We start from the raw sequence: 27,509 nt of genomic DNA, 5'->3' as shown, positions 1-27,509 counted from the left end.
TTTATATTGGAGTATAGTTGATTAACAATGTTGTATTGGTTTCAGGTGTACAACAAGGTGATTCAGTTATCCCTATACGTGTATCTATTCTTTTTCAAATTCTTTTCCCATTTCTTAAGCCCTGACACCAAGTTTATCTCTTGCCACTTCTCGGTAAGTAACCTACACTTCAACAATACTCAACTACTTTTAAGTCTCTTGCATAGTTCTCGCTCTAGTTCTGGCTCCCCCTTGTCTTTTTAGCCTTTGACCTTGTTTTTCTTTTGCTTAGAATGTCCCTCCTCCCTTGCCTGCCAATTAAACTTCCTACTGGTTCAGAAAGCTAGAGTCAGGTAGACTTCCTCCATTCAACCTTCCCTCTCTTAGAGTAGCAGGCTGTGATAATCATTCCATCTGCTCCTACTGAATCCAGAAGATAACAACATCAAAAATAATGATAGGGCCTCCCTGGTGGCGCAAGTGGTTGAGAGTCCGCCTGCCGATGCAGGGGATACGGGTTCGTGCCCCGGTCTGGGAGGATCCCATATGCCGCGGAGCGGCTGGGCCCGTGAGCCATGGCCGCTGAGCCTGCGCGTCCGGAGCCTGCGCGTCCGGAGCCTGTGCTCCGCAGTGGGGGAGGCCACAACAGTGAGAGGCCCGCATACCGCAAAAAAAAAAAAAAAAAAAAAAAAAAATAATGATAAACCTCAGTGTAGAAAAGTGTAAAATAACTGTTGATATTTATTGAGTACCTCTATATGCCAGTGTCTGTACTTGGAGCTCTGTAAGCACTGACTCATTTCATCCTTACAGTGACCCTGTAAGGTAGGCACTTAAAAAAATTCTTTTTTTTAATTTTAATTTTAATTTTTTTATGTCTTTACTGGAGTATAATTGCTTTACAATGGTGTGTTAGTTTCTGCTGTATAACAAAGTGAATCAGCCATATGTACACATATATCCCCATAGCCCCTCCCTCTTGCGTCTCCCTCCCACCCTCCCTATCCCACCCCTCTAGGTGGTCACAAAGCACCGAGCTGATCTCCTTGTGCTATGTGGCTGCTTCCCACTAGCTACCTATTTTACATTTGGTAGTGTATATATGTCCATGCCTTCGTCTCAGCTTCCTTTCCCCACCCCCCCACCCCCGCCACCAAGGTAGGCACTTTTATTATCCCTTCTTATTATAATACTTGTCCTACTTGTCTTGAAATGGCTAACTTATTATCAGTCTCCCCAATAGACAGATGTTTTTATTCATCTTTAGATTCCTAGCAACTAATACAAGTTCTGTACATGTGGTTTTTGGAATGTGATAAAGCCAACATTCATATTTAACCAAGCCTTGATCCCAAGGAGTGAATGATGTGAGATTTTCAGGTCAGTGGTGGGAGAGGCTTGGAGTTTGGGCAGAGGCATTCAGGGTCCCTCCAGTCATATTAAATGATCTTTCCCCTTGAACTAAATGGCATCCTCCTCCTTGCTTAAGAAAACCACCTGGGAGTCACCTTGTTTACCACCTTTCTTCACACCTGCACCTCAGGAAAATATCCTGAGATCCTTCAACTTCTGTTTCTATAGCAACCACCCTAATCCAGGTCACCATCATATATGGCATGGACTTGTCCAATAGCTCTCTATCATTCTCTGGCTTCTCCCTGTTACATTTCTAAACCCCTGCAAGTCATTCTCTACAAAATAGGCTGACTTAAAAAACAAGACAAGGCATAACTTAACAAACAAAAAATCCAAACAACAGGATTAGCCTTCTGCTTAATTTGCCAACCTCAGTCTCATACCCTCCACACAAGGTGTTTCAGGCCTCCTGGCCTTCTGTTCCTCAAACAAGCCAACGTTCAACATCAGCACTTCCGCACCCATGTCCTCGGTCTAGAATGCTCTTCTTCCCCATAAATGGCATAGCTGGCTCCTTCTCCTCATTTAAGGCTTAGTTCAGATCATCTCCTCAAAAAGTCCTTTCTTGACCACTCTGTTTTGTTTTCTTCTTAACACATCACTACCTGCTATTATTTTATTTACTTTTTTAAAAAATTTATCTTTTCCACTAGAAACATAAGCATCTAAGTGCTGGGCTTCTGTTATATTCATTCCTGTATCCCTAGCACCAAGAACAAAACACAATATTTTTTGAATGAATAAATGAAACAAGGGAAAAAAACGAGTCTTTTTGGTGTGTGTATATAGTGGTGAGCAGTCTTAAAGAAAGGAGTCCTGGGCTTCCCTGGTGGCGCAGTGGTTGAGAGTCCGCCTGCCGATGCAGGGGACACGGGTTCGTGCCCTGATCCGGGAAGATCCCATATGCCGCGGAGCGGCTGGGCCCGTGAGCCATGGCCGCTGAGCCTGCGCGTCCGGAGCCTGTGCTCCGCAACGGGAGAGGCTACAACAGTGAGAGGCCCGCGTACGGCAAAAAAAAAAAAAAAAAAAAAAAAAAAAAAAGAGTCCCTGTGTTCCTACTGCTCTTAAACTGGTAGGAGGGGAGAGGTGATGTATCAGATCCTATTGTCATCCAGGTGGCAGAATTAGCAATCACAACTGTAGAAGAGGTAAACTGGGTGCGCCTGCCAATGACTGCCAGTCCTGAATTGACTGAACGCTGAAGCCAGGTTCTGCTTCGGGGTGAACAATGCTGGGTGCTCTGGGCGGCCAGGGGAACTTATACAAATCTCCTTGTTAAAAGGTCCACCGAGAGTAGTCAGTTTAGGTAACCTTGATCCATTTGTTTACGGCAGCCTGACCGGGTCATGGGTGGCCATCTCAACCTGATAGTGTAGGGTTGGATTGACTAGACAGGCTAGGTTAGCTCGTACTGGTTTGCAGGCTGAGAGTGTGGTCCTTCAGTCCCTGTTGCCCACATCATTCCCTTTTCACCTACCTTTACTCTAAGTTTACCTACGTATTGGCCTTCATAAAATCTAAGCGATCTAAACAGATACAACCTAATTGTATCTAATGTCCTAATCTTTCTGCATCATTATTTTCTCTTTAATTGTGAAGCCCCCTTTTCAATTACTTCATTGCCCCGGTATTTCACTTACCTTACTGTCTCTTTATCTAGTTCGCTGAAGGACACAGTTAAGGACAATTTTCAAAGCATTAAAGCATCCCATGACAAACGCTTCTGGCTAGCGCTTCCAGTTGTCCTAGGGGGTCAGTTCAAACTGCAATAATCCACAGTTCTATAGGCGGATTCTGCGAGTCTCTGGAAGAGGCACCAGACTCGTCAGTCCTGCGCTACCATGCAGAGCTCCTTTTCGGACAGGCAGCAGGTTGCCTCGGTCCCATTTCTGCAGAACATTGGATCGCTGGGGTACAAATGGAAAGCAAGCTACTGTCACGGAAATCAAGGTCTGCTCGCGCGGCGGTGGGCGGAGCCTGACGGCGGGCGGGAGCGCCAATGAAAGCCTCAGCCGGCGCTGGCCCTGCGCATGACGCTGCGTAGCGGGTTGCGAGGCTGGGGGCGGAGGGGCGGAGGGGCTGGGGAGTCGGGCGCGTTAATTTCGTTTGCTGTTGGGCTGGTGGCGTTGGTGGCCTGGGGCAGCCGGGGAGCGAGCGGCCAGGAGCCGACCTTCCTGCCAGCCGTGCTGTGACGGTTTCTCGGCTTTGCCCTCCTTTCTGAGGTCCCCGCTGCCAGGCTCCGGTCCCAGGTAATGCCCATGCTCCCCAGTCCCCTCCTCACTTCCTGCCAGGGTCCACCCGCCTCTGCCGGCGAAGAAGGGGAGAAAAGTGGCTGCAACTCCGGCCCGGGGGCCTGGCCTTGTCCTGGGCTGAGGGGAGGGGGAGGCTCCGCGAGTCCTGGGCAGTTTGGGGGATGGGGCGGGCGGGAAAGTTACCTTCGGGCGCCGGTATGGTTGGCAGCCTTTTAAACCTTGGAGGTTTGTTTGGTGTCCCCCCAAATCCTGTGACATCTCTCAAGCCAGTAGTAAAGAAAGTTATGAATTAAAAACATTTTATTCCTTAAAAAGCGAAACCAAAAACGCACTCAGGGTGTCAGCTTCTGACTGATTTTAGGGCAAAAAAGTGAAGGGATCGGTGGTACTTCAAGACATCGAAATCTGGGTACCAAAACCTTTAATCATCTCATTTTATTTTGAAGTATTAGGATGTGATTAAGTTTCTGTAATTCTTAAATGTTAATAGCCATGCAGTTTAAATGATGTGTATATTTAGAAGTTATTTGTAAGCGAGAAACAACTATAAGCTCTCTTTTCCATGTTTATATATGAAGTTTACTGGTCACTTAATATTTAAGTGGGTCCTATCTGTTTAAACTAATTTTTTTCCAGAGTCCCTTGAATTCGAGTAGAATTCAACTCGAAGCATTCTTCTTTTTTTCCCCTTGCTTTAAGTTGGGTGGTATTGATGTTAGGGAAGTTGTGTGTTGTTTAGGCATGAGGATGAATTTTGGAAGGAGCTCTGATGCATTCAAGAGTAATCCTTTAAAAATGCACGTGTCCCATTGCATCACGTGCGGAGAACTCTCAAGATTTCACATTCTTAGGATAAAGATCAAAACACTGCTGCCACTCTTATCTCCAGTTAAGTTTGAGCTCTCTGGGCTCCAGCCACACCGGTTTTATTTTTGTTCTTCTAAGAAAGCCTCTTTCTCTTTACTATCTCCTGGTCTTTAGGGGTTTCCTTCACCTCTAATTCGCTCATTTCCTCTAATATCAGCCCAAATATCACTTCTTCAGGAAACCCATCCTGTGGGGGGTTAAACCCTCCTAGCACTCCATTTTTCTTAGCTGCAGTTAATCATCAATTGTAATGAGCTGCGTTAGTTACTTAGATGCTTTGTTTCTTCTACTAGCATGTAAATTTCATGAAGGCTGGGCTAGTCCATCTTATTTAGGTCTTAGTTCTCAGAGTCTGGCCCAGCACCTGGCACAATGAAAGAATGAATGAGTTGGAGGACAGAGGAGGGAACTTCTTCTTTTTTTTTTTTTTTTAATGATTGCTTTTATTTATTTTACTTTTGGCTGCATTGGGTCTTCGTTGCTGTGCGTGGGCTTTCCCTAGTTGCCTCGAGTGGGGGCTACTCTTCGTTGCGGTGCTCGAGCTTCTCATTGCTGTGGCTTCTCTTGTTGCGGAGCATGGGCTCTAGGCACGCGGGCTTCAGTAGTTGTGGCACACGGGCTTAGTTGCTCCTCGGCATGTGGGGTCTTCCCGAACCAGGGATCGAACCTGTGTCCCCTGCATTGACAGGCGGATTCTTAACCACTGCGCCACCAGGGAAGTCCCAAGGAGGGAACTTATTTATTTATTTATTTATTTTGCGGTACGCGGGCCTCTCAGTGTTGTGGCCTCTCCCGTTGCGGAGCACAGGCTCCGGACGCGCAGGCTCAGCGGCCATGGCTCACGGGCCCAGCCGCTCCGCGGCATATGGGATCTTCCCGGATCAGGGCACGAACCCGTGTCCCCTGCATCGGCAGGCGGACTCTCAACCACTGCGCCACCAGGGAAGCCCAGGAGGGAACTTTTGAATGAAAAATATTAACTAGAGATCACCTGTTTCCTTTGGGAAGGAAAAGGAAAAAGTTTTTAACAAAGGCCAGTTAACAAAATTTATTTTTGGAATTTATCCCATAGGATAAATGATTATAGTGACCATACAGATGTAAATGAGAATTTGTGTTCTTTAGTTTTGCTAATTGTGACGCAGTTCTTTGATATGTAAATATAGGGTTGTACTAGGGCAAACCTTTATTTGGAAAGAAGAAAGGGAACGTTTATGTTTTGAATTGTATCTGTAAAGTGTTTCTCTGTACCTCTACTGAACCTGGGAGTGATGTAGCAAAGTCTTCACCTAGAGTAGGTGTTCCTGTTCAATGTTTCTTTTCTTTTTTTTTTTTTTTTTTAGATTTAAAGGTGCTTTTGAAAGCTTAATTAATAAGGAACACTGCAGGCAGGCTAAAGTGAACACTTCTTTCCAACATGATTCATTTTAGTGGTTCAATCCAATTCTTTTTGTTTCGCTTTCTTAAGGCAAGTTAGATACTACCACACTGAACATTCCAAAACCAGTGAACTGGTTGGATTCTTAAGAAATAATTGTTCAGTGTGTTTTTTTTTTTTTTTTTTCTTTTTGCGGTATGCGGGCCTCTCACTGTTGTGGCCTCTCCCGTTGCGGAGCACAGGCTCCGGATGCGCAGGCCCAGCGGCCATGGCTCACGGGCCCAGCCGCTCCGCGGCATGTGGGATCCTCCCAGACCGGGGCACGAACCCGTATCCCCTGCATCGGCAGGCGGACTCCCATCCACTGCGCCACCAGGGAGGCCCCAGTGTGTTGTATTTTTAAAATAGCTAGTCAGCTTTATGCCACTTTGGGTGTAAATGTTTCTACTGCCACTTACTGTCATGTGACTAAGTTTAGTAGTGTTTCTGAATCTTTTGCACCTTTTAAAATGGAAATTTTAAGTGAGGTATGTGATGCACTGACCCTGGCGCCCAGCACTGTAAATGTTACTGGCATGATAAACATGAGTGCCTATTTCCTTTATTGCTGCACCTCTTGTGAGACTAGTCTTATGATCATGATTTTCACTTCCTCAACTCATTTTGCAACCCAATTCAATATGTTTCTTTATCCTTCTTCCTGAAACTAACTATGCATGTAAATTGTAGCTATTAATGTCCCCAAATTGTGAAATATTCAGTGCCCCACGCTCTTTTTTTTTTTTTTCCTCCAGTATTTTTTTGGTCCTACCTGAACTTTCCATGGTATTGACCGTAGGTTACCTCTTGTATCTTCTAACTTGATTTGGAACATTGCTGGCTCCTGGTTTTCCTCTAATCTTTCCTAGGCCTTGCTTTTTTACAGTTCTTTAATTGCCTTGTAATATTGGAAAATGTTAACCACTTCTGAAATGGGATAATAGTGGGAATTCCCTGGCGGTTCAGTGGTTAGGACTCTTCACTGCTGTGGCTTGGGTTCAGTCCCTGGTCAGGGAACTAAGTTCCCTCAAGCCATGTGGCGTGGCCAAAAGAAAAAAGGGATAATAGTATCTGCCACATAGATTGTTGTGAGGATTAAATGAGCCAAAGTAAGTACTAGGCAAATGTTAGCTTTGTTATTTCCTAAGTAATCTCTTTTGGTCTTATGACTTATGGTCTCTCCCTGAGACTTCCTTCCTGTGCTTGGCCTTAGCTGCTGCCTATACACCAATGAATCCCACATCTCTCTCTTTAGTCCAGATTTGTATATTCATTTGCCTGTTGGCCGTCATCACTTGGCTGACTCACAAGCGAATCATATTGAACTTATCTACTCACTTCTCTTCTCCTGTAGTTACTTAACTTAATGGCACACCCGTAGGCTTAGTTAGGAAACTCGCTTGGGATCTGTATTTCCAACTGCCTTCTGGATGTAGGCACCTGGATATCTCATAGATGCCTCAGCTTAATGTTTGTAAATTTATCCGATCTCTCTTATCTCTTCTTCATGAAATCATTTGTCCATTTAAGAAATACTTGTCATTTGAGCCTTACTTTAGGCCTTTATCATTTGTGAGAGCTCACAGTTCTCCCTGTGATCCAGGAGGGCAAAATTTCCCCCTTTACCCCTCTTGAGTTCTCTTTTTTTTCCCCCCAGTATTTGCTTTTTTATTCTGATAAAATATACATATCATAAAATTAACCTTTTTAAAAACAATTTTATTTCATACTGGAGTATAGTTGATTTAACCCCTCTTGAATTCTTGACACAAGGTAGATTAACAGGAGAAAAAAGAATCTTTGATTCATGTGCATGGAGGTCTCATAGAAACAAGACCTAAGAAGTGGCTAAAGTAGGCAGCTTTTATGTGTTTTAGACCAACAATAAATTAGAGAGGAATTGACAGGACAAAGAAGCTTAGGTTTGGGTGCTTAATTAGTAAGGAACTTAAGCAAAGTTTGGGCTTGGGTGGTAAATTAGCAAAGAAGTGGCAGGTGTTTCCTTATACAGGCCTCTGGGCCCTGAACTCCCCATCTCTGGTGATAAGGATGTCTTTCTACCTCCCATTACAGGAAGGGCACCTTTTACATGGGAGATTTATTTCCTGCGTTCAGGGAGACAGAGAGGGGGGTCACAGTCTCCCCCTTGCAACCGCTGTTTCTTCAAAATAGTCAGTATGCCACTGAGGCATATTTTGGGGCAGCCCGCCCTGGGTCCCAGCACTGCCAATAGCACATCCTCCACATTGCTGCCTGAGTTCTTACTAAAAGACAGATATCAAGTCAGACAGATATCAAGTCACCCTCTGTTTAAAAGCTTCTATCAACTCCCGAACTCCTTAGAATTGCCCCTAAGGGCCCTTGACCTTTTGTCCTTGCCCTTCCATTTACCCTGTGCTCCAGCCTTTTCCTTCTCTTCCTTTAAGATTTAACCTAAGGGCCTCCCTGGTGGCGCAGTGGTTAAGAGTCCGCCTGCCGATGCAGGGGATACGGGTTCGTGCCCCGGTCTGGGAGGATCCCATATGCCGCGGAGCGGCTGGGCCCGTGAGCCATGGCCGCTGGGCCTGCGCATCCGGAGCCTGTGCTCCGCAACGGGAGAGGCCACAACAGTGAGAGGCCCACATACCGCAAAAAGAAAAAAAAAAAAAAAAAAAAAAATAAGATTTAACCTAGATTTTACCTACTTCAGGAAACCTTTCCTAATTGCCCCTAAACTCTATTGGGCATCAGTCCTGTATTCCCTTCATAATGTACATACATCTAAATTACTGTTCTGTAATACTCCTATAATTATGTTTTTATATCTTTCTCTCACTAGTTTTTCATTCCTTGAGGGCTCAGACTGTTTAATCATCTTTGTATCCCAGGGCCTGGCATGTAGTAGACTTCAATAAAATGTTTGAAATAACGGATCTGTCACCAAGTTCTGTACATGTTCATGTTTTCAGAGTGCTTTTCATCTGGTTCTGTTTTGATGCCTGGCAAACTTCTATGTCTTCTTTGAAATCTGGCTCTAATGTCACCTCCATGAGGACTTATTCAACTTCTCTAAGTGGTTGGTTATGCCTTCTCTTGACACCGTGTGTGCTTAAGTGTGTGAGAAGAGTTAATGGAGTAGACCTCTGTATTATTTACAATACATCTAACATCATTGTAGAAAGAGGTGCTTAAAATACATGGATTTCCAGATAATTGACATGTACCTTTTAAGTGTCAAAACTTAAAAAAATTGTTTTCCAAGGCAAATTAAAATTTTTGTCCTTGCCTTCTATGTTTAAAGTACCATAGCCTTTTACAAGGTGTGCCAGGGTCATTAAAGCGTGAACTTCAGGGAAGTTCCCTGGTAGTCTGGTGGTTAGGATTCCAGGCTTTCACTGCTTGGCCCAGGTTCAATCCCTGGTAGGGGAACTAAGATCCTGTAAGCCACATGGAACGGCCCAAAAAACCAAAAACTGAAAAACAAAAAAAACATTATGAATTCAGCTAAGGTCAGCAGGTCTGCTTTTTTTTTTTTTTTTTTTTTTTTTGCTTTTTGGCTGCATCGGGTCTTAGTTGCAGCACGGGGGCTCTTTCATTGCCGCGCTTGGGCTTCTCTCTAGTTGTGGCCCGCGGGCTCCAGAGCACATGGGCTCTGTAGTTGTGGTGGCGTGGGTTTAGTTGCCGTGCAGCATGTGGGATCTTAGTTCCCCAACTATGGATTGAACCCATGTCCCCTGCATTGGGGGGCAGATTCTTAACCACTGGACCACCAGGGAAGTCCCTGCAGGTCTACTCTGATACAACGATGTGTTGGGGGACTTATAAGAAACATAAGCCCTTTAACCCTACATGAAAAGGCCTATGCTTGCTTTCTCTTTTTTAAAGTTGATTCCTACTTTTAAAGTTCTCTTTCTTTACGGTTGTCTATAATTATACTTCTGGTTGTCACTACTTTTTTCTGTGTGAATTGGGGACAGGATTACCTACCTCACAGGGTTATTGTTAAGTTTAAAGGAGGTAGTGTACACAAAGATCTTATCAGAAACTGTAGCCAGTGGTAAGTACCCATTAAAAGGAACTTACCAGCAATTCTAATAATGTTCTAATTATTTGAATTGTTTCAGGAGAAAAATCTCTCAAGTTTGAGAGATTTTTCAGGGAAGTAAAAGTCATGGCATTTGTTAGCAAACTTTTTTTCAAAGTCTGTTAGACAGCCTGAGTTTATAATTGGGTCCAGAATGGCAGATGCTGATGAAAAGTCTTAAGCTCTAGAATGGGTCATTTTTATGTACATCCATACAACTTAAATCCCAAACTGGGGTCTATATTTATCTTTTAGTGTTAACAGGTAAAGTTAGAAATGAACATGAGTTCCAACTCTCATACTATCCTCTTAATGATTGTTTCATGAACATGTGAAGGGAAGTTGTTTTACTTCCTTACTGTGTGTGAAAATGCTTGATAACTATTCATTCATTCATGTATTAAGTATAGACTGTTCCAGGCAAAGTTCTAGATAGTTGGGTAAAATGGTGAACAAGTCAGAATTCTGCTTTTCATGGGGATTAGTCTTGTGGGGTAGACAATTAAAACTATAATGTATTGGGAAATAAGTGCACTGAAGAAAAATAAAGCAGGGTAAGGGATAAGACTAACAGGGTGTGAGTGTTTGTTTTAGCTGGGGTAGATAGGGGAGTCCCTGGGGAGGGGACATTTGAGAACTTGAATGAAGTGAGGGGGAAATCCTTGAGGGAGGGTGTCTGGGGGAGATAATCTAGATAGAGGAAATAGTGGACACCTTTAAGTGGGAGTGAACTTGGCTTGACCAAGAAACAGCAGAAGGCCAAAGTAATGAGAATGAGCAATGAGAATTGTAGTGGGAAGTGGAGGTTCGGGAGATGAATGGCAGATCATGGAGGAGTTACTAGACAGTGGTGAGGGCTTGGGACAGAATTCAGTGCCTGAAGGATTTTGAGCCAGGGGAATGACCTGCTCAGATTTACCTTTTAAAAGGGTACTCTGGGGCTTCCATGGTAGCGCGGTGGTTGAGAGTCTGCCTGCCGATGCAGGGGACGCGGGTTCGTGCCCCGGTCCAGGAGGATCCCACATGCCGGGAGCGGCTGGGCCCGTGAGCCATGGCCGCTGAGCCTGCGCGTCCGGAGCCTGTGCTCCGCAACGGGAGAGGCCGCAACAGTGAGAGGCCCGCGTACCGCAAAAGAAAAAGGGTACTCTGAGCCCTGTGTGACCAGAAGGGAGAAGATGAGGAGAGACCAGTTAGGCTACTACAGTGAGAGGTGGCGGTGGCTTAGACTGTGGTGAAGGTGATGGATGTGGTGAAAAGTTTAGAATGGGGTATATATTTTGAAGGCAGAGTAAAATGGACTTGCTGTTGGATTGATTAAGTGAAAGTAAAGAATCAAGGATAACTTCGGGATTTTTGTTTTTAATCTGGGCAAAGACTGACTGCTAGTTCCATTAACTGAATTAGAAAAGACAGAAGAATGGAATTGGAGGGAACATCAGTAGTTCAGTTTTGGTCATGTTAAAGCTTGAGATGCCTGTAAGACATGTACCTACATAAAGGTGTCCAGTGGGCCTTTGGATAGGAGTCTGGAGCTCAGGGAAGTCTGGACCTGCTGAGGAAAGGAGGGTATCACAGTAAGTGAACTGGTGGTGATCAGAGGGTTAATAGACGCTAGAAATTAAAATTATGGACATGCTGCAGTTGTTGGTAACAGTAAGTTCTAGGGGAAGATATGACTGGGACATAGGAACAGCTTTTTGGAGAAAGGAGGAGGTCAAGGAGCTTGGAGGCCAGGAGCTTGGATCTAGTACCTAAATGTTGAAGTGAAAGAAGTGTGGAAGAATTGGTGGAAGGGAGAAAGGGGGAGTGAGTGAGGTGTTCCCATCCTCAGTAAAGGAGGGGAGTGATCAGGAAGACAGAACATACAACAACGAGAAGTATCAGGTGTAATAATCTGGCTGAGGTATTTAAGGAAGGGAACAAGGAACGGTGACCCGGAAGTAAGAGGAAACGAGGAGGATCACTTCCCCTCCTGTGTTAACAGGAGGGCAAGAAAAACCTATGGTACACCTCACATATAAGGGCAGTGACCCACGTCAGCACCTAGACACCACTTAGCATTAATTACAGTTTGAAGTTTTGACTTTGCAACAGCTAAAGTAGTCTGGCTAGCTAGTGTCTAGATTGGTAAGGGGGTGGATTCACAGTCCTGAATGAGTGGTCAGAAAGTTCAGCTCTCCTTCATCTCACCTGGATGATTGCAGGAGTCTGCTAGGAGGAGGACTGCCAGGGTGTCCCTTTCTGACACTCTTGCCCTCCTTGTGGTCTGCTCTCTACACAGAGGCCAAGGTGATCCGTCTGTGTAGAGAAGGAACAGTTGAACTGAGCATTACTGTAACTTCCCTCCATTTTCTGCCGCAACAGCCATGCACCGTTACATGCATGGCAGGAGGAGCTCAATTCAGACATCATCTCATAATCTTATGATTTACATGATATGAGGATTTGGTTAAAATTGAGCTGAGGCATAAGTAATAGTTATCCTTCCTAACGTCTGTATGTGTGATAATAACAAAATTTGTTAATGCTTTCTTGGAAGCCACGTGGTGTTTGAGCTGCATTTGAGAAAGTGTATAATTACGGAACTTTATTTACCCTCATCTAGCACATATTAAGAGCAAACACAAGTAGAATTTGAGGGATGATATGACTTTGTGTCATTTAGTGTACAGGGCATAGATATGTAGGGATCAGATTCACTTAATTTTTAAGCTAGGTTGTTAATAGAATATTGGCACTCTAGTGTGTATTATCTTTGTGTGTGTGCAGTAGTATTTTATTTTTTTTATTTTTATTTTTTTTATTTTTTTTATTTTTGCTGTATGCGGGCCTCTCACTGTTGTGGCCTCTCCCGTTGCGGAGCACAGGCTCCGGATGCGCAGGCCCAGCGGCCATGGCTCACGGGCCCAGCCGCTCCGCGGCATATAGGGATCCTCCCAGACCGGGGCACGAACCCGTATCCCCTGCATCGGCAGGCGGACTCTTAACCACTGCGCCACCAGGGAGGCCCTGCAGTAGTATTTTAAACTTTCTAGATGAAGAAACAGATCGAGAGGTTGGAGGATTTACCTGAGGATGCAATATGATGGAGCAGAGATGTTAAGTTACCTCTTGGTGTTGTGATACCAAATCTTGTGCTTTCCCCGCTGTGTTATGGTTCTCTCTTCCTGCTAATGGAGGAAATTGAGGCCAAATAACATAGACTATGACATAAAGCTTTTTATGAAGAGTTAGTGTTTTCTTCTTTTGCTCAGTTCTAAAATGTCGATGGATCTATGGCAGTGTAATTGTGTAAACTCAGTACCTGTGCTTTAGCTTTTTTTTTGCAGTACGCGGGCCTCCCACCGCCGTGGCCTCTCCCGAGCGGAGCACAGGCTCTGAACGCGCAGGCTCAGCGGCCATGGCTCACGGGCCCAGCAGCTCTGCGGCATTTTGGATCCTCCCGGACCGGGGCACGAACCCGCGTCCCCCACATCGGCAGGCAGACTCCCAACCACTACGCCACCAGGGAAACCCTGTGCTTTAGCTTTTGAAGTCAGGTTTTATTCTGTAAACTAGGTTGATGGTTCCCAATCTCATCACCAAGGACTCCTTTTAATTTTTTCATTATTCTACAGGGTACCCAGGCTTAGATTTTTTTTTTCCTTTTTGCCTGTTTGACAGCATTTGTTTGTCAAACTTGGTTTAAATTTTTTTTTAACCTCTTCTTTTCACCTTTTAATCAGCAAGAGAGAACTGATTTCTCACTGGGTTGACACAGTCTCAGCCAAAAGCAAAGTAACATTGTTTTAGTTAGCCTGTATTGCTTGCTTGCTTTATGTGATAAATGTATAATTGTTTATTTCAGTTACTGAAATATTCAAAGTAGCTTTTGCATACCCTTAGTCTAGGGGGCCCCCCGCACCCCCAATTAAGAACGATTGTTGTAGGTCTTATTGTTGAGTAGAAGGTATAAAGCTGTTAACAGTGAAGATGATGCTCATTGGCATTCTCCCAGCATATATTTTCCTCTTGATTCTCTGAGTTTAGAGAACTTATTACTCAGAATAATTGGTTATGGTATTAACTGGTACATCACTTTCTGTACTAATATATACCTATCATATTCCAGATACACCCCACTAGATTTTGGGAATTCCAAGAGAAGATACCATTTAGTCTTTGTCTTTAAGAAGCTTATGCTGAGTGTAAGAGGCAGGTAGTATTGCTCACTGAGTATCTTAGTGTGACAGGATGTACAGGGTGCAATTGGACCACAGAGGAGGGTGAGGTGAGAGATGGTGGTCAAAGAAACCTTAGCAGAGGAGGTGAGTCAAGGCCATCTGGTGTTTACAGTGTAGGCTGTGGAATCCAGTAGTTATGATTTTGAATCCCTGTCTGCAGTTGGAGAATTATATGATTTGGAGCAAATTAAATCACCTCCCTAACCTATATTTTTCTCACTTGTAAGATGAGCTAATGCCTACCTCTGAAATTGTAAAGGTTGAATAAGAAAATTTACAGGGTTTAGCAGCACAGTGTCTGGTAGGGACAAAACAGCTGCTCATTAAGTCAAAACTGTTGTTATTACTGCTGCTGCTGGGACTGTTACTTTGAATGGTGAGTAAGATAGCTAGAAAGGGCAGAGGAGAAACAGCTTTCTAGAGACAGAAGAGTGTATGGGAAGACATGGTGACCAAAGACAATATTGGGGGAATAAAGTAGTAGTACCTACTTTAAAGATTATATAGAGATTAAAATAATCATACACGTAAAACACATAAGCACTCAGAAGTAGAGTCCCTACTTTTAATTCCACACTATTAACTCCTGTATAATTCCTTTTTGAAACATCTTTGTTCTTTTTGCATCTTTTCTTTTTCTGTTTTTGTCCCTGATTTCTTTTCTACTTCTTGTTGTCTTACTTGAAGGCATCCCTCAGAGTTTATTGTCAGTTCTCACTTCTCTAATCTTTTCTGTTGGAGAATTAGATGTTCTTCTGGCTTCCTCTGTCACTGTTACACAAATTATTTTAAAATTTACCAGTTGCCCTGACCTCTTTCCTAGGTTCCTCTTTTTTTTTTTTTTTTTTGCGGTATGCGGGCCTCTCACTGTTGTGGCCTCCCCCGTTGCGGAGCACAGGCTCCGGACGCGCAGGCTCAGCGGCCATGGCTCACGGGCCCAGCCGCTCCGCGGCATATGGGATCCTCCCAGACCGGGGCACGAACCCGTATCCCCTGCATCGGCAGGCGGACTCTCAACCACTTGCGCCACCAGGGAGGCCCCTAGGTTCCTCTTTTTAATTGGATCTTATTGGTCTCCTAAATTTCTACTTGATATATTCATTTACTATTCCATAATTCTGTTTCATTTGATTTCGGAAAAAAATAGAAGGAAACTGATTTAGATTTGTCAGATTTTTACTTTGCCAAGCAGTGATATTTAAGAAAACAATCAAGCTCACCATGTACTCCATTTCATACAGAAAAGGACATTTAAACATAACCATTTAAAAAGACCATAATCTTAGAATTTTAAAAATAATGTAGTGAATACTTCATTATGTTTTGCTTCAGACTGCTGAAAACTTCTACATAGTAAAACACTGCTTTGGAGTAAACCTTGTACTGTCCTGATATTGATCTGCCTAAAATTTGATTTTGATTATATTTTTCAGTGCTTAAAATGTCTCACTACTGCCTAACTGAAAAAAGTCCTAATTTGTTAGGCCTTTACAGTATGACCCCAGTTCTTTTTTTCAAGTCTTTTTTCCTCACCACTTTTCTGTTACCAACTTAAAAAAAAAAAAAATCCAAATAGTGGGTGGTGTTTGTAGTTTGGATCTGACCCAGGTTCAAATCTGACCCTTCCATTAGCTTTGTGGACTTGGGCAAGTTACTGTAATAAGAAGAAGCAAACAGCTCTTGGTGTCCTGGAGCTGCCCTGGTGCAGTCAGCTAGGCCTTGGTGTTGCTGTGACCTAGCCTGGAACTTAAGAGCTAGGTCTTCTGGGTATTCTGTTGAACACAAGCGGTTTCACTGAACATCAGCATCACACAAAGCCATTCTTTGAATATGATGGGTCAAGACAAGAATAAGACCATGTTATAATAATGTCTTAACACAGGTAAAGACATGAATGTTGTCCAAGTCACAAAATACCCAACATTCCCCTCTCCAGGCTACTGGGAATGATTGTTGATGCTTTACAAATTACAGCTTTAGCCTCCCTCTGGTCTGCCTCCCCACAGAGATTTGTTGGTATACCCAGTCAGCAAATTGTCCTCGCTTTCTGCCAGCACTCAAGCCAGAGTGAACCCCCGCTTCTTTGGGCTCTCCCCCAAAATCACTTAGTCAAATCCAAATCCTAAATAAGTCCTTTCTAATATTCTCTTACCAAGATGCCCCACAGTTTCCCGTGATGTGCATTCCTGATAAACTCAGCTTGTTCAGCCATTGGTATGTTCCTGGTGTGTGGGTGGAAGGCATTGGCAGTAACTACCTGGAGCCTTACTTTTTCTCATCTATGAACCAACAGTAGCAACAGGTTTTTTGCAGAGTTTTGAAGATCAGATGAGAAAACTTGAAGCAGAGTCCTGGTAGTAATTACTCAACAAAAGCTTGTTTCTTGTCCTCTGGTGAAGTAGTCTGATCAGTCATGGTCCCCTGAACAGGGCTTACAAGGACCTTGTTTTCATCCTTTCTCACCCATGAAGTGCTCCATTCTCGTCCTTCAAGACTCAGGTCACATACCTTCTGTTCTGTGAAACCTTTGCACCTCTTAATGATCTCTTCTGTCTCTGCACTTCAGGTATGTATTGTTTTTACCATTGACTTGACTATTGATTGTGCTCTACCTTGTGGCATCTTTGTACTTAACTTTTATTTAATTCTTAATTCTTCATGTACTTATGCCTTGTTTGTTCAACTAAATTTTCTTTAAGAATGGAGGCTGTGTTTTGAAACCAGCCAATTACTTTATAAAGACCAATTTCTTCATATTTGTTATAGTATCTTATACTCGGAAAATGCTTAAATGTGATTAAAGTAAAACAAAAGGAAGAGAATATATCATTTGTTGCCTCCCCTAAAAATATGGTGATATTGTGAAATTTGCCTAAGCCAGATACTTAAAGCTTTTTATATCTTCTTTCCTAGACAACACGATGGTGGGCGAAGAGAAGATGTCTGTAAGAAAACGGCTGTCAAAGTCCAGTAAACATGCTGAGGAAAAGGAAGAAGGCCAGAGAGACTGTACAGAGGAGTCCCAAGAGGCACCTAGTAATGGTGAGGCCTTTACTGTTTCTGAGGTGAATTAATGAAATAGGCAGCAAATTCAGTGTTCTAGAACAAGGATTGCCATCTCTTTAGCTCTCTTATAAATGGATATGCTGGTAGGCACTGTAAAGTGCAGGGGAGAAAAATAAATTGATTAAGAGAATAGAAAGGAACAATTTGGTTTAGTTGCCAGTCACAGCTGCTTTAGATACTGCTGGTGGCACTGGTGTGTAAATTGCTGCACCTCTCATAGAGGTGAGCTTTATTGATGTAAGTGGAGTTTGCAGTGTATGCTTTAATTTAGTTTTATATATCTGGTAACGAAGAAACTAGAAAGTAAGCCCTTTTAAATTAATTCATTGAACATTTTTGGGGTATCTACTATGTTTTAGACATCATTCATTCATTTATTCATTCCTTCAACTACCTAACCTGTCAATAATTATTGGTGTCCTGCTAGGTGTTGGGGCTACAGCAGTGATTGATACAGATGTGTTTGCCCTCATGGAGTTCCAAGTTAAGTGAATGAGAACCCCTCTCCTGCCATTAGCGTAATTAGATTGTTATAAATAAGTGCTACTAATTACTCTTTTAATAGGTGTAATGAGCATGAGAGTAATTAGCAGGGTACCTAACCTAGTTAATTCAATACTAGGTTATAAATCTTGGGAGAGTTTTGTTAGTTCTCATGTCCAAGTTTGCTTAACATGAATACAGAGAAGACTATGACACAGTACTTGTTAAGGTCAAGGTTTGTGCTTAAGATTGATAGACCTGTAAACACAACTCCAACTGATGTCATCTATTGCATCAGGCTATTTATTTTTGCAGTGACATTTGTATAGGTTTGATTTCAATGAGGATTTGAAATTTGAGGCTTGTTTGGTTAACAAATAGGTGTGGAACTTTCTGAGACAGGTTGTCTTTGGCATCCTGAGACTTCTTTCATAAAGAAAAGCTTTTGCTTTTTCTACTTAAATTTAATTGTAAATTAAATACAGCAGCTGGATCCAGGAATATAAATGTTGCTTAAGTCTGCATAATGTAGTTTATTGATGGTTGGACTCTTAATTAGCTATTTATGAAATATTTATATTGGCATATGGACTAGTTTTAATGTGATATAAAATGTGAAATTTGTGCAAAAGGGTAAGCCAACATTGGGGAGAAACTTTCCCCTTCCATGATTTAGGGACTGGGTGCTAATTCACATTGTCTTTTTTTTTTTTTTTTTTGTGGTACGCGGGCCTCTCTGTTGTGGCCTCTCCCGTTGCGGGGCACAGGCTCCGGACGCACAGGCTCAGAGGCCATGGCTCACGGGCCCAGCCGCTCCGCGGCATGTGGGATCTTCCCGGACCAGGGCTCGAACCGTGTCCCCTGCATGGGCAGGCAGATTCTTAACCATTGCGCCACCAGGGAAGTCCAGTTCTGGATTATTTTGATTATGGACTAGAAATCTGTTTATAGCTTAAAAATTACAGACCAGTTGTGATTGGTACATCCATTTATTGCTTTTGTAGATTACCCATAATACACCTTTAAGATTTCAACCTGTTGTCCTTGTGATAAATAGATTGGGGCTATTTCCTCTTCAATTGTCCTCATTCAAGAAATACAAGATAGTTTGGTTTCATTAAGAAACAAATTGCCGAGATATGCTTATGAATTTTAAAAGTTGAAGTAATATATACTCTGAAAAGAATTCAGAAGTAATCTTCCCTTAAGTAATCATGTTCTGCTTTTTTTTTTCCTACATGTGGGATCATATTTGGGATCTCTTCTGCAATTTGCTTTTTCTAAACTTAGTAAATCTTAGACATCTTTTTATTCAGTATATGAAGTGTAATTCTCTTAAAGATATCTGTGTAGTATTTCTGTTGCACAAATGCTTGGTAATTTAACTTGTCCCTTATGGATGGGCATTTGGGTTGCTTCCAGGGTTTCAGTATTCTAAACAGTGCTGCAGAGGACATCCTTGAAATGGTATCATTGCTTACTTGTGCTAGTGTACTTGTAGGCTACATTCTTTAAAGTGAAATTGCTGAATCAAAGAGTTTTTGCTTTTAAAATGTAGATATACTAAATTTCTTTTTAAAAATGTTACACCAGTGTATACTCCCATCTATATTGTTTCCCTGTACTCTTGTCAGTATGTCTTACCAATCTTTTTTTAAACTTGCTGATTTCACGGGTGAAAAACAGCATAGTATACAGCATAAATTTGTTCTTATAAATTATAAGTGAGGCAGAGAACTTTTTCCATATATTTACTATATTTTTTGTTCAAAAGCCCCATCCATTTCCTTTGCCCATTTTTGTTCCCTATCAGATGGTTAGTATTTTTCTTTTATTTTTGTGAAGAGCTCTTTCTATAGTAAGGAAATTATGCCCTTTGACTGTCATGTACTGTGAATATTTTTTAACTAGCTGTTTGTCTTTTGACTTTGCTTATAGTGTGCCTTAACATGTTTACTGTTTAATGTAATCACATACTTCTTTTATTGCTTTTAGATTTCTTGTTGTGCTTAGAAATCATCCAAGATTATGAAAAAGGAAGATGGATGAATTTTTTTACTTTTATGTTTTTTTATTAATTTATGTATTTTGTTTATTTATTTTTGGCTGTGTTGGGTCTTCGTTGCTGCAGGCAGGCTTTCTCTAGTTGAGGTGAACGGGGGCTACTCTTCATTGTGGTGCACAAGCTTCTCATTGCGGTGGCTTCTCTTGTTGCAGAGCACAGGCTCTAGACACGCGGGCTTGAGTAGTTGTGGTGCATGGGCTTCAGTAGTTGTGGTGCATGGGCTCTAGAGCTCAGGCTCAGTAGTTGTGGCACATGGGCTTAGTTGCTCTGCGGCACGTGAGATCTTCCCGGACCAGGGATCGAACCCATGTCGCCTGCATTGGCAGGTGGATTCTTTTTTTTCTATTTTTTTTTGGTTTGTTTTAATTTATTTTTTTATTTTTTTATTTTTTGGCAGGTGGATTCTTAACCACTGCGCCACCAGGGAAGCCCTGGGATTTTTAAAATTCAAATATTTGATCCATCTGAAATTTATTTTGAATAATAAGTGAGCTAGGGATCTAATTTGACAGTTTTTCAAAATGACCAGCCAGTTGTTTCAACATTATCTATTAAATCTCCTTTTCTGTATGATATTTATATACTGACCCTCATTTCTAGTTCAGATTCCTTTCTCTGTAGCAGTGTACACATGTGATTAGTAGACAATTTTGAAAGGTTTTTGAGGTCGATGGAGCAATAGAGGATTTAGATGTATTATACTTCTTAAAAAAAAATTATTTTTGGGTGTGTCAGGTCTTCGTTGCTGTGCACGGGCTTCCTCTAGTTGCGGCGAGCGGGGACTACTCCTCATTGCTGTGCACAGGCTTCGCATCGCAGTGGCTTCTCTTGTTGCGGAGCATGAGCTCTAGGCGCACGGGCTTCAGTAGTTGTGGCGCACGGGCTTAGTTCTGTGGCACGTGGGGTCTTCCTGGACCAGGGATCAAACCTGTGTCCCCTGCATTGGCAGGCGGATTCTTAACCACTGCACCTCTAGGGAAGTCCCTATAGATGGATTATACTTTTTTTTTTTAATCTCCTCTTTTGCTTCTAAGATTGATAAATGATTGATTCTTTCAAGGATTACTCCTAAACCCAACCATCCTTAGACATAAAGATGGCTTTCACATGACTCTTTTGGATTACTTATATCTCTATGGAGAGCAAGGTGAAGCTGGGATGAAGATCTTCTAAGGCATGGTCAATGAGAGTTTTTTAGAAAATAATCAGGATTTTAAAATGAGTTTGAACTTCTCTAGGCAGTAAAAACCTGCTAGTCAGTGCCTACACATTAGCTAATTCTGTACTTACCACAAGGAGACAAAGAAAATGCTAGTTAAAAGAAGTGAAACTTGAAAAATGGTGATTCATCACTGCCTAGTACTCCTTAGTCATCTTTAGGAATTTAGTCACTATAAGTAGGCCTTGATTTTTAAAATTTAATTAATTAATTAATGTTTAAATCTTTAATTGAAGTACAGTTGATTTACAATGTTGTGTTTCGGGTGTACAGCAAAGTGGTTCAGTTATATATATGTATATTCTTTTTCATATTCTTTTCTATTATGATTTATTACAGGATATTGAATATAGTTCCCTTTGGTATACAGTAGGACCTTGTTTATCTTTTTTTTTTTTTTTCCTCTTCTTATTTTTAAAAAATTCTTGGCCGCACTGAACAGCTTGCAGGATCTTAGTTCCCCAACCAGTGATCGAACCTGGGCCTACACCAGTGATAGCCCCGAGTCCTAACCACTGGACCTCCAGGGAATTTTATATATAACAATTTTATATATAATTGTTTGTATCTGCTAATCCCAAACTCCTGATTTATCCTTCCCTAACCCCCTTTCCCCTTTAGTAATCAGAAGTTTGTTCTCTATGTCTGTGAGTCTGTTTCTGTTTTGTAAATAAGTTCATTTGTATCACATTTTAGATTCTACATATAAGTGATATATGATATCATCCTGCACGGCTTGTGGGATCTCAGTTCCCTGACCAGGGATTGAACCGGGGCCTGTCATTGAAAGCCTGGAATTCTAACCACTAGGCCACCAGGGAACTCCTTGCAGCAAGTTTAATGAGGATGAGGATTTAGAAATTTGGAGGCCATAGTGACTCTAGAAAAGGAAGAGTTGCAGAAACATGTTGGGGATGAATTGCTAGTGAGAAAAGTGAAGATAGGAAGTACAAACCACTGTTCCAGGACATTTTATATTAAAAGGAAAAGACAGCATGAGTTGGGTCTTGAAAGGTAAGAGGTCATTGGAAAGGGCTGTTGTTTGTTTCCAAAGGACATTGTTTCCAAAATTTCAGTTATTTATAATTTTGCCGTTATCTCTGTACCATATTTATTATTATGTAATTTAAAGAAAATTTCACTAAAAAGAAGAATCTTCATCCTAAGCAGTAAATTCTATGAAGTGATAGTTTGTTTCAGTTACATATTTGTTTCTAAAACGTTAAGTAGATATGTAATACTTCACAGATAAATTTTGAGTACCACTTATGACATCCATATCATAATTTCAGAAAAATTTTAAAGACTACTTTGGTGCTGAATGTAATGTGGACAATAGAAATGGCTCAGTGTGTTGAATGATTTGAACAGTTTCTCAAAGGACATATAAAGGATCAAGGCAATATAGTTTAAAGGGGTAGTTTTGAAAAAGAGATGGGCTACCCCTTCTTCTGACAAAGGAACAGTGGAGAAGAGGATTAAAGATAGTGAAAATTAAGATAGAAGACAGGGGCTTCCCTGGTGGTGCAGTGGTTGAGAGTCCGCCTGCCGATGCAGGGGACACGGGTTCGTGCCCCGGTCCAGGAGGATCCCACATGCCGCGGAGCGGTTGGGCCCGTGAGCCATGGCCGCTGAGCCTGCGCGTCCGGAGCCTGTGCTCCACAACGGGAGAGGCCACAACAGTGAGAGGCCCACGTACCGCAAAAAAAAAAAAAAAAAAGATAGAAGACATTTCAGGAGTTGGTCCCCAAAATGATCAACTGAAGGTTGCTTTGTAAGGCTGGGACTTGAAGGTGGAAAATGTTTGGAACTATGCTTGGGAGGAATGTTATAGAAATTCATCAAGAGGCAGAGACAAAGATTTCATTTTTATTGCAGGCCTGGTTAACGCTAGACAGCAACAGTTTATAGTGGGCCCATTTTCTGTATTACATTTCTGCAATGCATGGCAGTTTGAAATCAGAAAGCAGATAGCAGGCAATATCTGGGATTGGGATGTGGCTAGGTGGGTCCAGGAAATCGGTGGCGTTGATGAGGGAAGGATAGAAATAATGACAGAGGGTTAGTGACTCTAGGCTGAGTAAGAAAACTGGGAAAGCAAAAGAATAATTTCCATCAGAAGGAACACCGTTTCCCTGTGCCTCTCTTTAGAGCAATGAAATCTTTCCTAGAACTTGCCCAACAGACTTCTCATGTCTCATTGGCCAGAACTAGATTACAAGTTATGCTGTCTTCCTTTTACCTCTTTACTCTTTTCTACCCTACTTAGAGTCCAGAGCATCAGCCTCCCTGGGCACAATCAAATGGCTTCCATGCCCTCTGGTTTCTGGTAGGGTTCGGTCATGGTTGGGGTGGGTGGCATTGAGAGGAGGTCCAAGGGCAGAGAGTAAGGTGTGTGTTTATAACATAGGTTCCCTCTGGGCTGGGTAACCATCTCTTCTGTCTAATAGTTCTCTCCAGGGAGTTCTCTTTGGGTTTCCTAAACCATTTCCCTCCTTTGCCCTTTCAGGATAGTAACAGCTTTCCTGCTGCTTGTCACTAGCCCTAGAATGCTACACCATCCTTTGTTGCTTTTCTTAAATTTGCCCACACATTTATAAAATAGTCCCTCTACACTCTTCTCAGTAAACCTGAGTGGGCCATCTCTTGACTGGTGCTCATGCCCATTCTTAAATCAGTCTCTGGCAAGGGGAATGAAACACATGCCCTTGTGGCGGAAGCAACCAACGTTGTTCACCACAGTCACGTGGGATTATAAAAAATAACTGCATACCTGTCAGTTTTGTCAGCCTGACTCACAGTAAATTCAGCCATCTAGAACAGGAGTTGTCTTACACAGCCACTTTCATTCATTTATGGTTGTAGTGCTTTTGGGCCATATGGCCCCCAAAGCCTGAAATACTCTCTGGCCCATTACAGAAAAAAATTGCTGACCCCTGATTTAGAACTGTTCAGTCTGGTCTGGTTGAGCACTTGAACTGTGGCTAGTCTGAATTGAGATAACACCAAAGTTGTAAAATACATACCACGTTTCAAAGACTCACTTTGCACCTGTTTTTAGTTTTTCATGTGGTTCCCAGGAAATTTTAAATTACAAAATGTGGTTCACATTATGTTTCTGTTGGACAGCACTGATCTAGAAAGTAACTGGTAACCTAGAAGGTAAGGAGTTAAAAGCTGCCCTTAGGCAAAAGCCTATATTAAGTACAGTATTGTAAAGCAAAGAGAGCTTGGCACCTAGAGGCTTTTGACTCAGGGTCAAGTCCCAGAAAACCCAAATCCTTACAAGTCTTCATGCTGTTTCCATTGCCTGAAATAATCTTTCTAACACCTTGTGCACTGTGATTTTTCTTTATCAGCTCAAATATTGACTTCCTTTGCCAAAGCTCTCTCCACCCTGATGATCCCACAGCCCTTCTGTGTATTGTAATTATCTATGTTTGCATACTTCTACTGAGATCCTAAGGGAGGGGTTTGGAATAGTGCCTAGTACCCCATATGTATTGGGTTCTCAGAGGGTTTTTATTTAGTGAGTGAGTATATAATTGAATGAATAAGTGTGTTACTAATTTAATAAGCTTGGTTATTTATCTTTTCCTTCTGGGTAACATTGGCAGTAAATTTGGCATAGTAGTGTAAGTATAGGATTGTTACAGGAATCAGATTTGATGAAGAGCCGTGAAGAAGCAACGCTAGTAGAAAGGCACGACTTTCTGGAGCTGTTTAGTGTGGGCTCCGTTGCTCTCATTTCAGTCCTACTAAAGGTGTCACTATAATAGCACAGTGCAATAAATGATCTTTTATTCGACATAAAGATTATGTAGAGTCTCTCTTTTTTTTTAAGGTGGTAAAGCATGTAATAATTTTAGGAAGGTCTTTATCAAAACTGGTTCAAATTAGATTTTTGATACTTCAAGGAGTAAATTTTTAAATACTCAATTCAATGTTGTAGACTTTACAACTGTGAGGTAGTGTTCATGGAGATAAATGTCGCAAGCCTGACTTCTTAGAGATAAGAGGGTTAGGAAAAACAAAATCTAGAGTAGCTTTCTTTAAGGATTTATCTTTGGGTCTACTAATAGGTATTATCAGTTAATGATCAGTTATCAGTTAGTGATATTAATAGATCTAGGCAGGTATTTCAGAAATTGCATGACCCTCAGTCCTGGCTTATCCCTATTTCATGGTCAATGTTTTAGAAATTTAGAAACCTTGAGTTGACTTATGTGGTTGGGTGTCTGTACATAGTTTTTTATTTTTTAATTTTTATTTTATTTTTATATATTAAAATTTTTATTTATTTATTTATTTATTTATGGCTGTGTTGGGTCTTCGTTGCTGTGCGTGGGCTTTCTCTAGTTGCGGCGAGTGGGGGCTACTCTTTGTTGCGGTGCGCAGGCTTCTCATTGCAGTGGCTTCTCTTGTGGAGCGTGGGCTCTACGTGCACGGGCTTCAGTATTTGTGGCATGCGGGCTCAGTAGTTGTGGCGCAGGGGCTTAGTTGCTTTGCGGCTTGTGGGATCTTCCTGGACCAGGGATGGAACCTCTGTCCCCTGCATTGGCAGGCGGATTCTTAACCATAGTGCCACCAGGGAAGTCCCTGTATATAGTTCTTTACATCACTGGATGTTAGCTTTTAGAGCATTATTCTTTTGCTTTTTATGACATTTAAGTTTTGGTGGGTAGCAAGAAAGTAATTTTGAATATTGTGTGAGGTTAGTTTTAAGGTGAAAGAAAATGAATTGAATTGGATTTTTAATATATTTTTCTTCGACTTTATATAACTTTACTGTCTCTGGAGCGGGGCCTTTAGGGATTCTAGTCTAAGTGAGAAAAAACTCTTCCCTGCTTTCCAGTCCCTGACTCCTCAAAGCCAGTTTGAATGGTGGTTAGGTTATTTATGGATCGACAGATTCCTTTTGGGGATGATGCACAAGTAGTGAGAATTAATCTTTGGCGTCTTCTTCCCCATCCCCCTATGGTAATTCGTTGAAGGGAAGAAGTTTCTGTATTCATTTATTTATGAAGTAAATAGCTTCTTTATGAATCCATGGTCTGATCATAGATGGTAGAGAACTAAATAAAAGTATTTTTACAGTTGATAGAAAAATCAAATGGATATTTGTTTTACCTTCATATTTCTTACCTAATAAGTTACCAATCTGGGAATATTTTCAAAATTTATCCTCTCCTATCCATTCTCAGAGCTATTGTTTTGGCTTATGGCGACATCATTTCTTGTCAGGATTTATTGCATTTCTCTTATGTGGTCCTTTCTTCCTCTCCTGCCAGAGAGTGGAATTTTCCAATATCAGATCAGTTACTCTTCTGCTTAAAATTCTTGATTTCCGCAAAGCCCTTGTTGTGATACGCACAGGCTCTCTGTGATATGAACTCTAGCCTCCTTCCCAGTCATAAACTTCACTATTATCAACAGTTGAAGATATTATTTCACTGTTTGCCGGCTTCTGTTGTTGGTGTTGATGAGTCAGATACTCAGCATAATGGCAATTCTCTTGAAGGTGATATTTTCTTTCTGGGTGCTTTTAAGAGTCTTATTGTTTTGTGTTTTGTTTTTAAATAAACCTCTGTATTACACAGTTTCACTATGATGTATCTTTACCCTGCTTGGGATTCTTTGATCTTCCTTTGAGGATTGGCTTTTTTTTTAACACTTCCAGAAAGTTCTCAGCCATTGTTACTTCAAATTTTTCCTCTCCTTATAGAGCTTTTATTAGGTGCATTTTGGACCTTCACATTCTCCATGCCTTTTTTCCAAGTGGAATATTGTGAAATGATATAAAGCATCAAAATGTCCAATAGAGGGGGCTTCCCTGGTGGTGCAGTTGGTTGAGAGTCCGCCTGCCGATGCAGGGGACATGGCTTCGTGCCCCAGTCCGGGAGGATCCCACATGCCACGGAGCGGCTAGGCCCGTGAGCCATGGCCGCTGAACCTGCACGTCCGGAGCCTGTGCTCTGCAACGGGAGAGGCCACAACAGTGAGAGGCCCACGTACAGCAAAAAGCAAAAAAAAAAAAAAAAAAAAATCCAATAGAGAATTAAATAAATTCTATTTCAGCCATAAAAATAGAATAGTAGACCAATAAAAATGATGTGGAAGAATATATAATGATATGCAAAGATATTAACAATATGTTAAATGAAAACAGGTTACCAAACAGTATTCATAATGACTGTTTTTATAGTATGTATATTTATAATATTATATTTAATATTATTTAATTTTTGCCAAAGTAAAAGGACAAATAATATTTACCAAAATGTTATTAGTTACTTGAACATCATAGGATAATGAGCAATCTTGTTAGATCGTTTTTTGGAGGCTTGGATTTTTAATTTTCTATAAATGGGAGGGGGGAGTCTGTTTTTATTTCTCTTGTGTATTTACCTAGGGGTGGAATTTCTGGGTTAAATGGTACCTCTGTGTTTACCTTTTGAG

General features: G+C 41.7%; 1 protein-coding gene and 1 long non-coding RNA gene across 4 annotated transcripts in view; one reads left to right on the top strand and one right to left on the bottom strand.

Moving 5' to 3' along the window:
- The window catches only part of LOC132483269 (uncharacterized), a 38,841-nt gene extending 35,502 nt beyond the window's left edge, over window positions 1-3,339 (bottom strand). The window contains exon 1 of the long non-coding RNA XR_009531056.1: window positions 3,036-3,339. This is a non-coding gene — a long non-coding RNA (uncharacterized LOC132483269). The remainder of the gene's footprint in view (window positions 1-3,035) is intronic.
- Window positions 3,340-3,469: 130 nt separating this feature from the next.
- The window catches only part of SOAT1 (sterol O-acyltransferase 1), a 57,604-nt gene continuing 33,564 nt past the window's right edge, over window positions 3,470-27,509 (top strand). The window contains exons 1-3 of one of the 3 annotated variants that reach the window (XM_060088548.1): window positions 3,470-3,644; window positions 16,689-16,783; window positions 17,131-17,259. In XM_060088548.1, the coding sequence (XP_059944531.1) occupies window positions 17,139-17,259 (121 nt within the window). In that variant the 5' untranslated portion in view covers window positions 3,470-3,644; window positions 16,689-16,783; window positions 17,131-17,138. Of the gene's footprint in view, window positions 3,645-16,646; window positions 16,784-17,130; window positions 17,260-27,509 lie in introns of all 3 variants that reach the window. The other 2 variants (XM_060088547.1, XM_060088549.1) reach the window with 2 other exon arrangements.

This window comes from Mesoplodon densirostris, chromosome 2 (genome assembly GCF_025265405.1).
Source record: "Mesoplodon densirostris isolate mMesDen1 chromosome 2, mMesDen1 primary haplotype, whole genome shotgun sequence".
Classification (NCBI taxonomy): Eukaryota; Metazoa; Chordata; class Mammalia; order Artiodactyla; family Ziphiidae; genus Mesoplodon; species Mesoplodon densirostris.
This window is presented reverse-complemented; position numbering and strand designations above follow the sequence as displayed.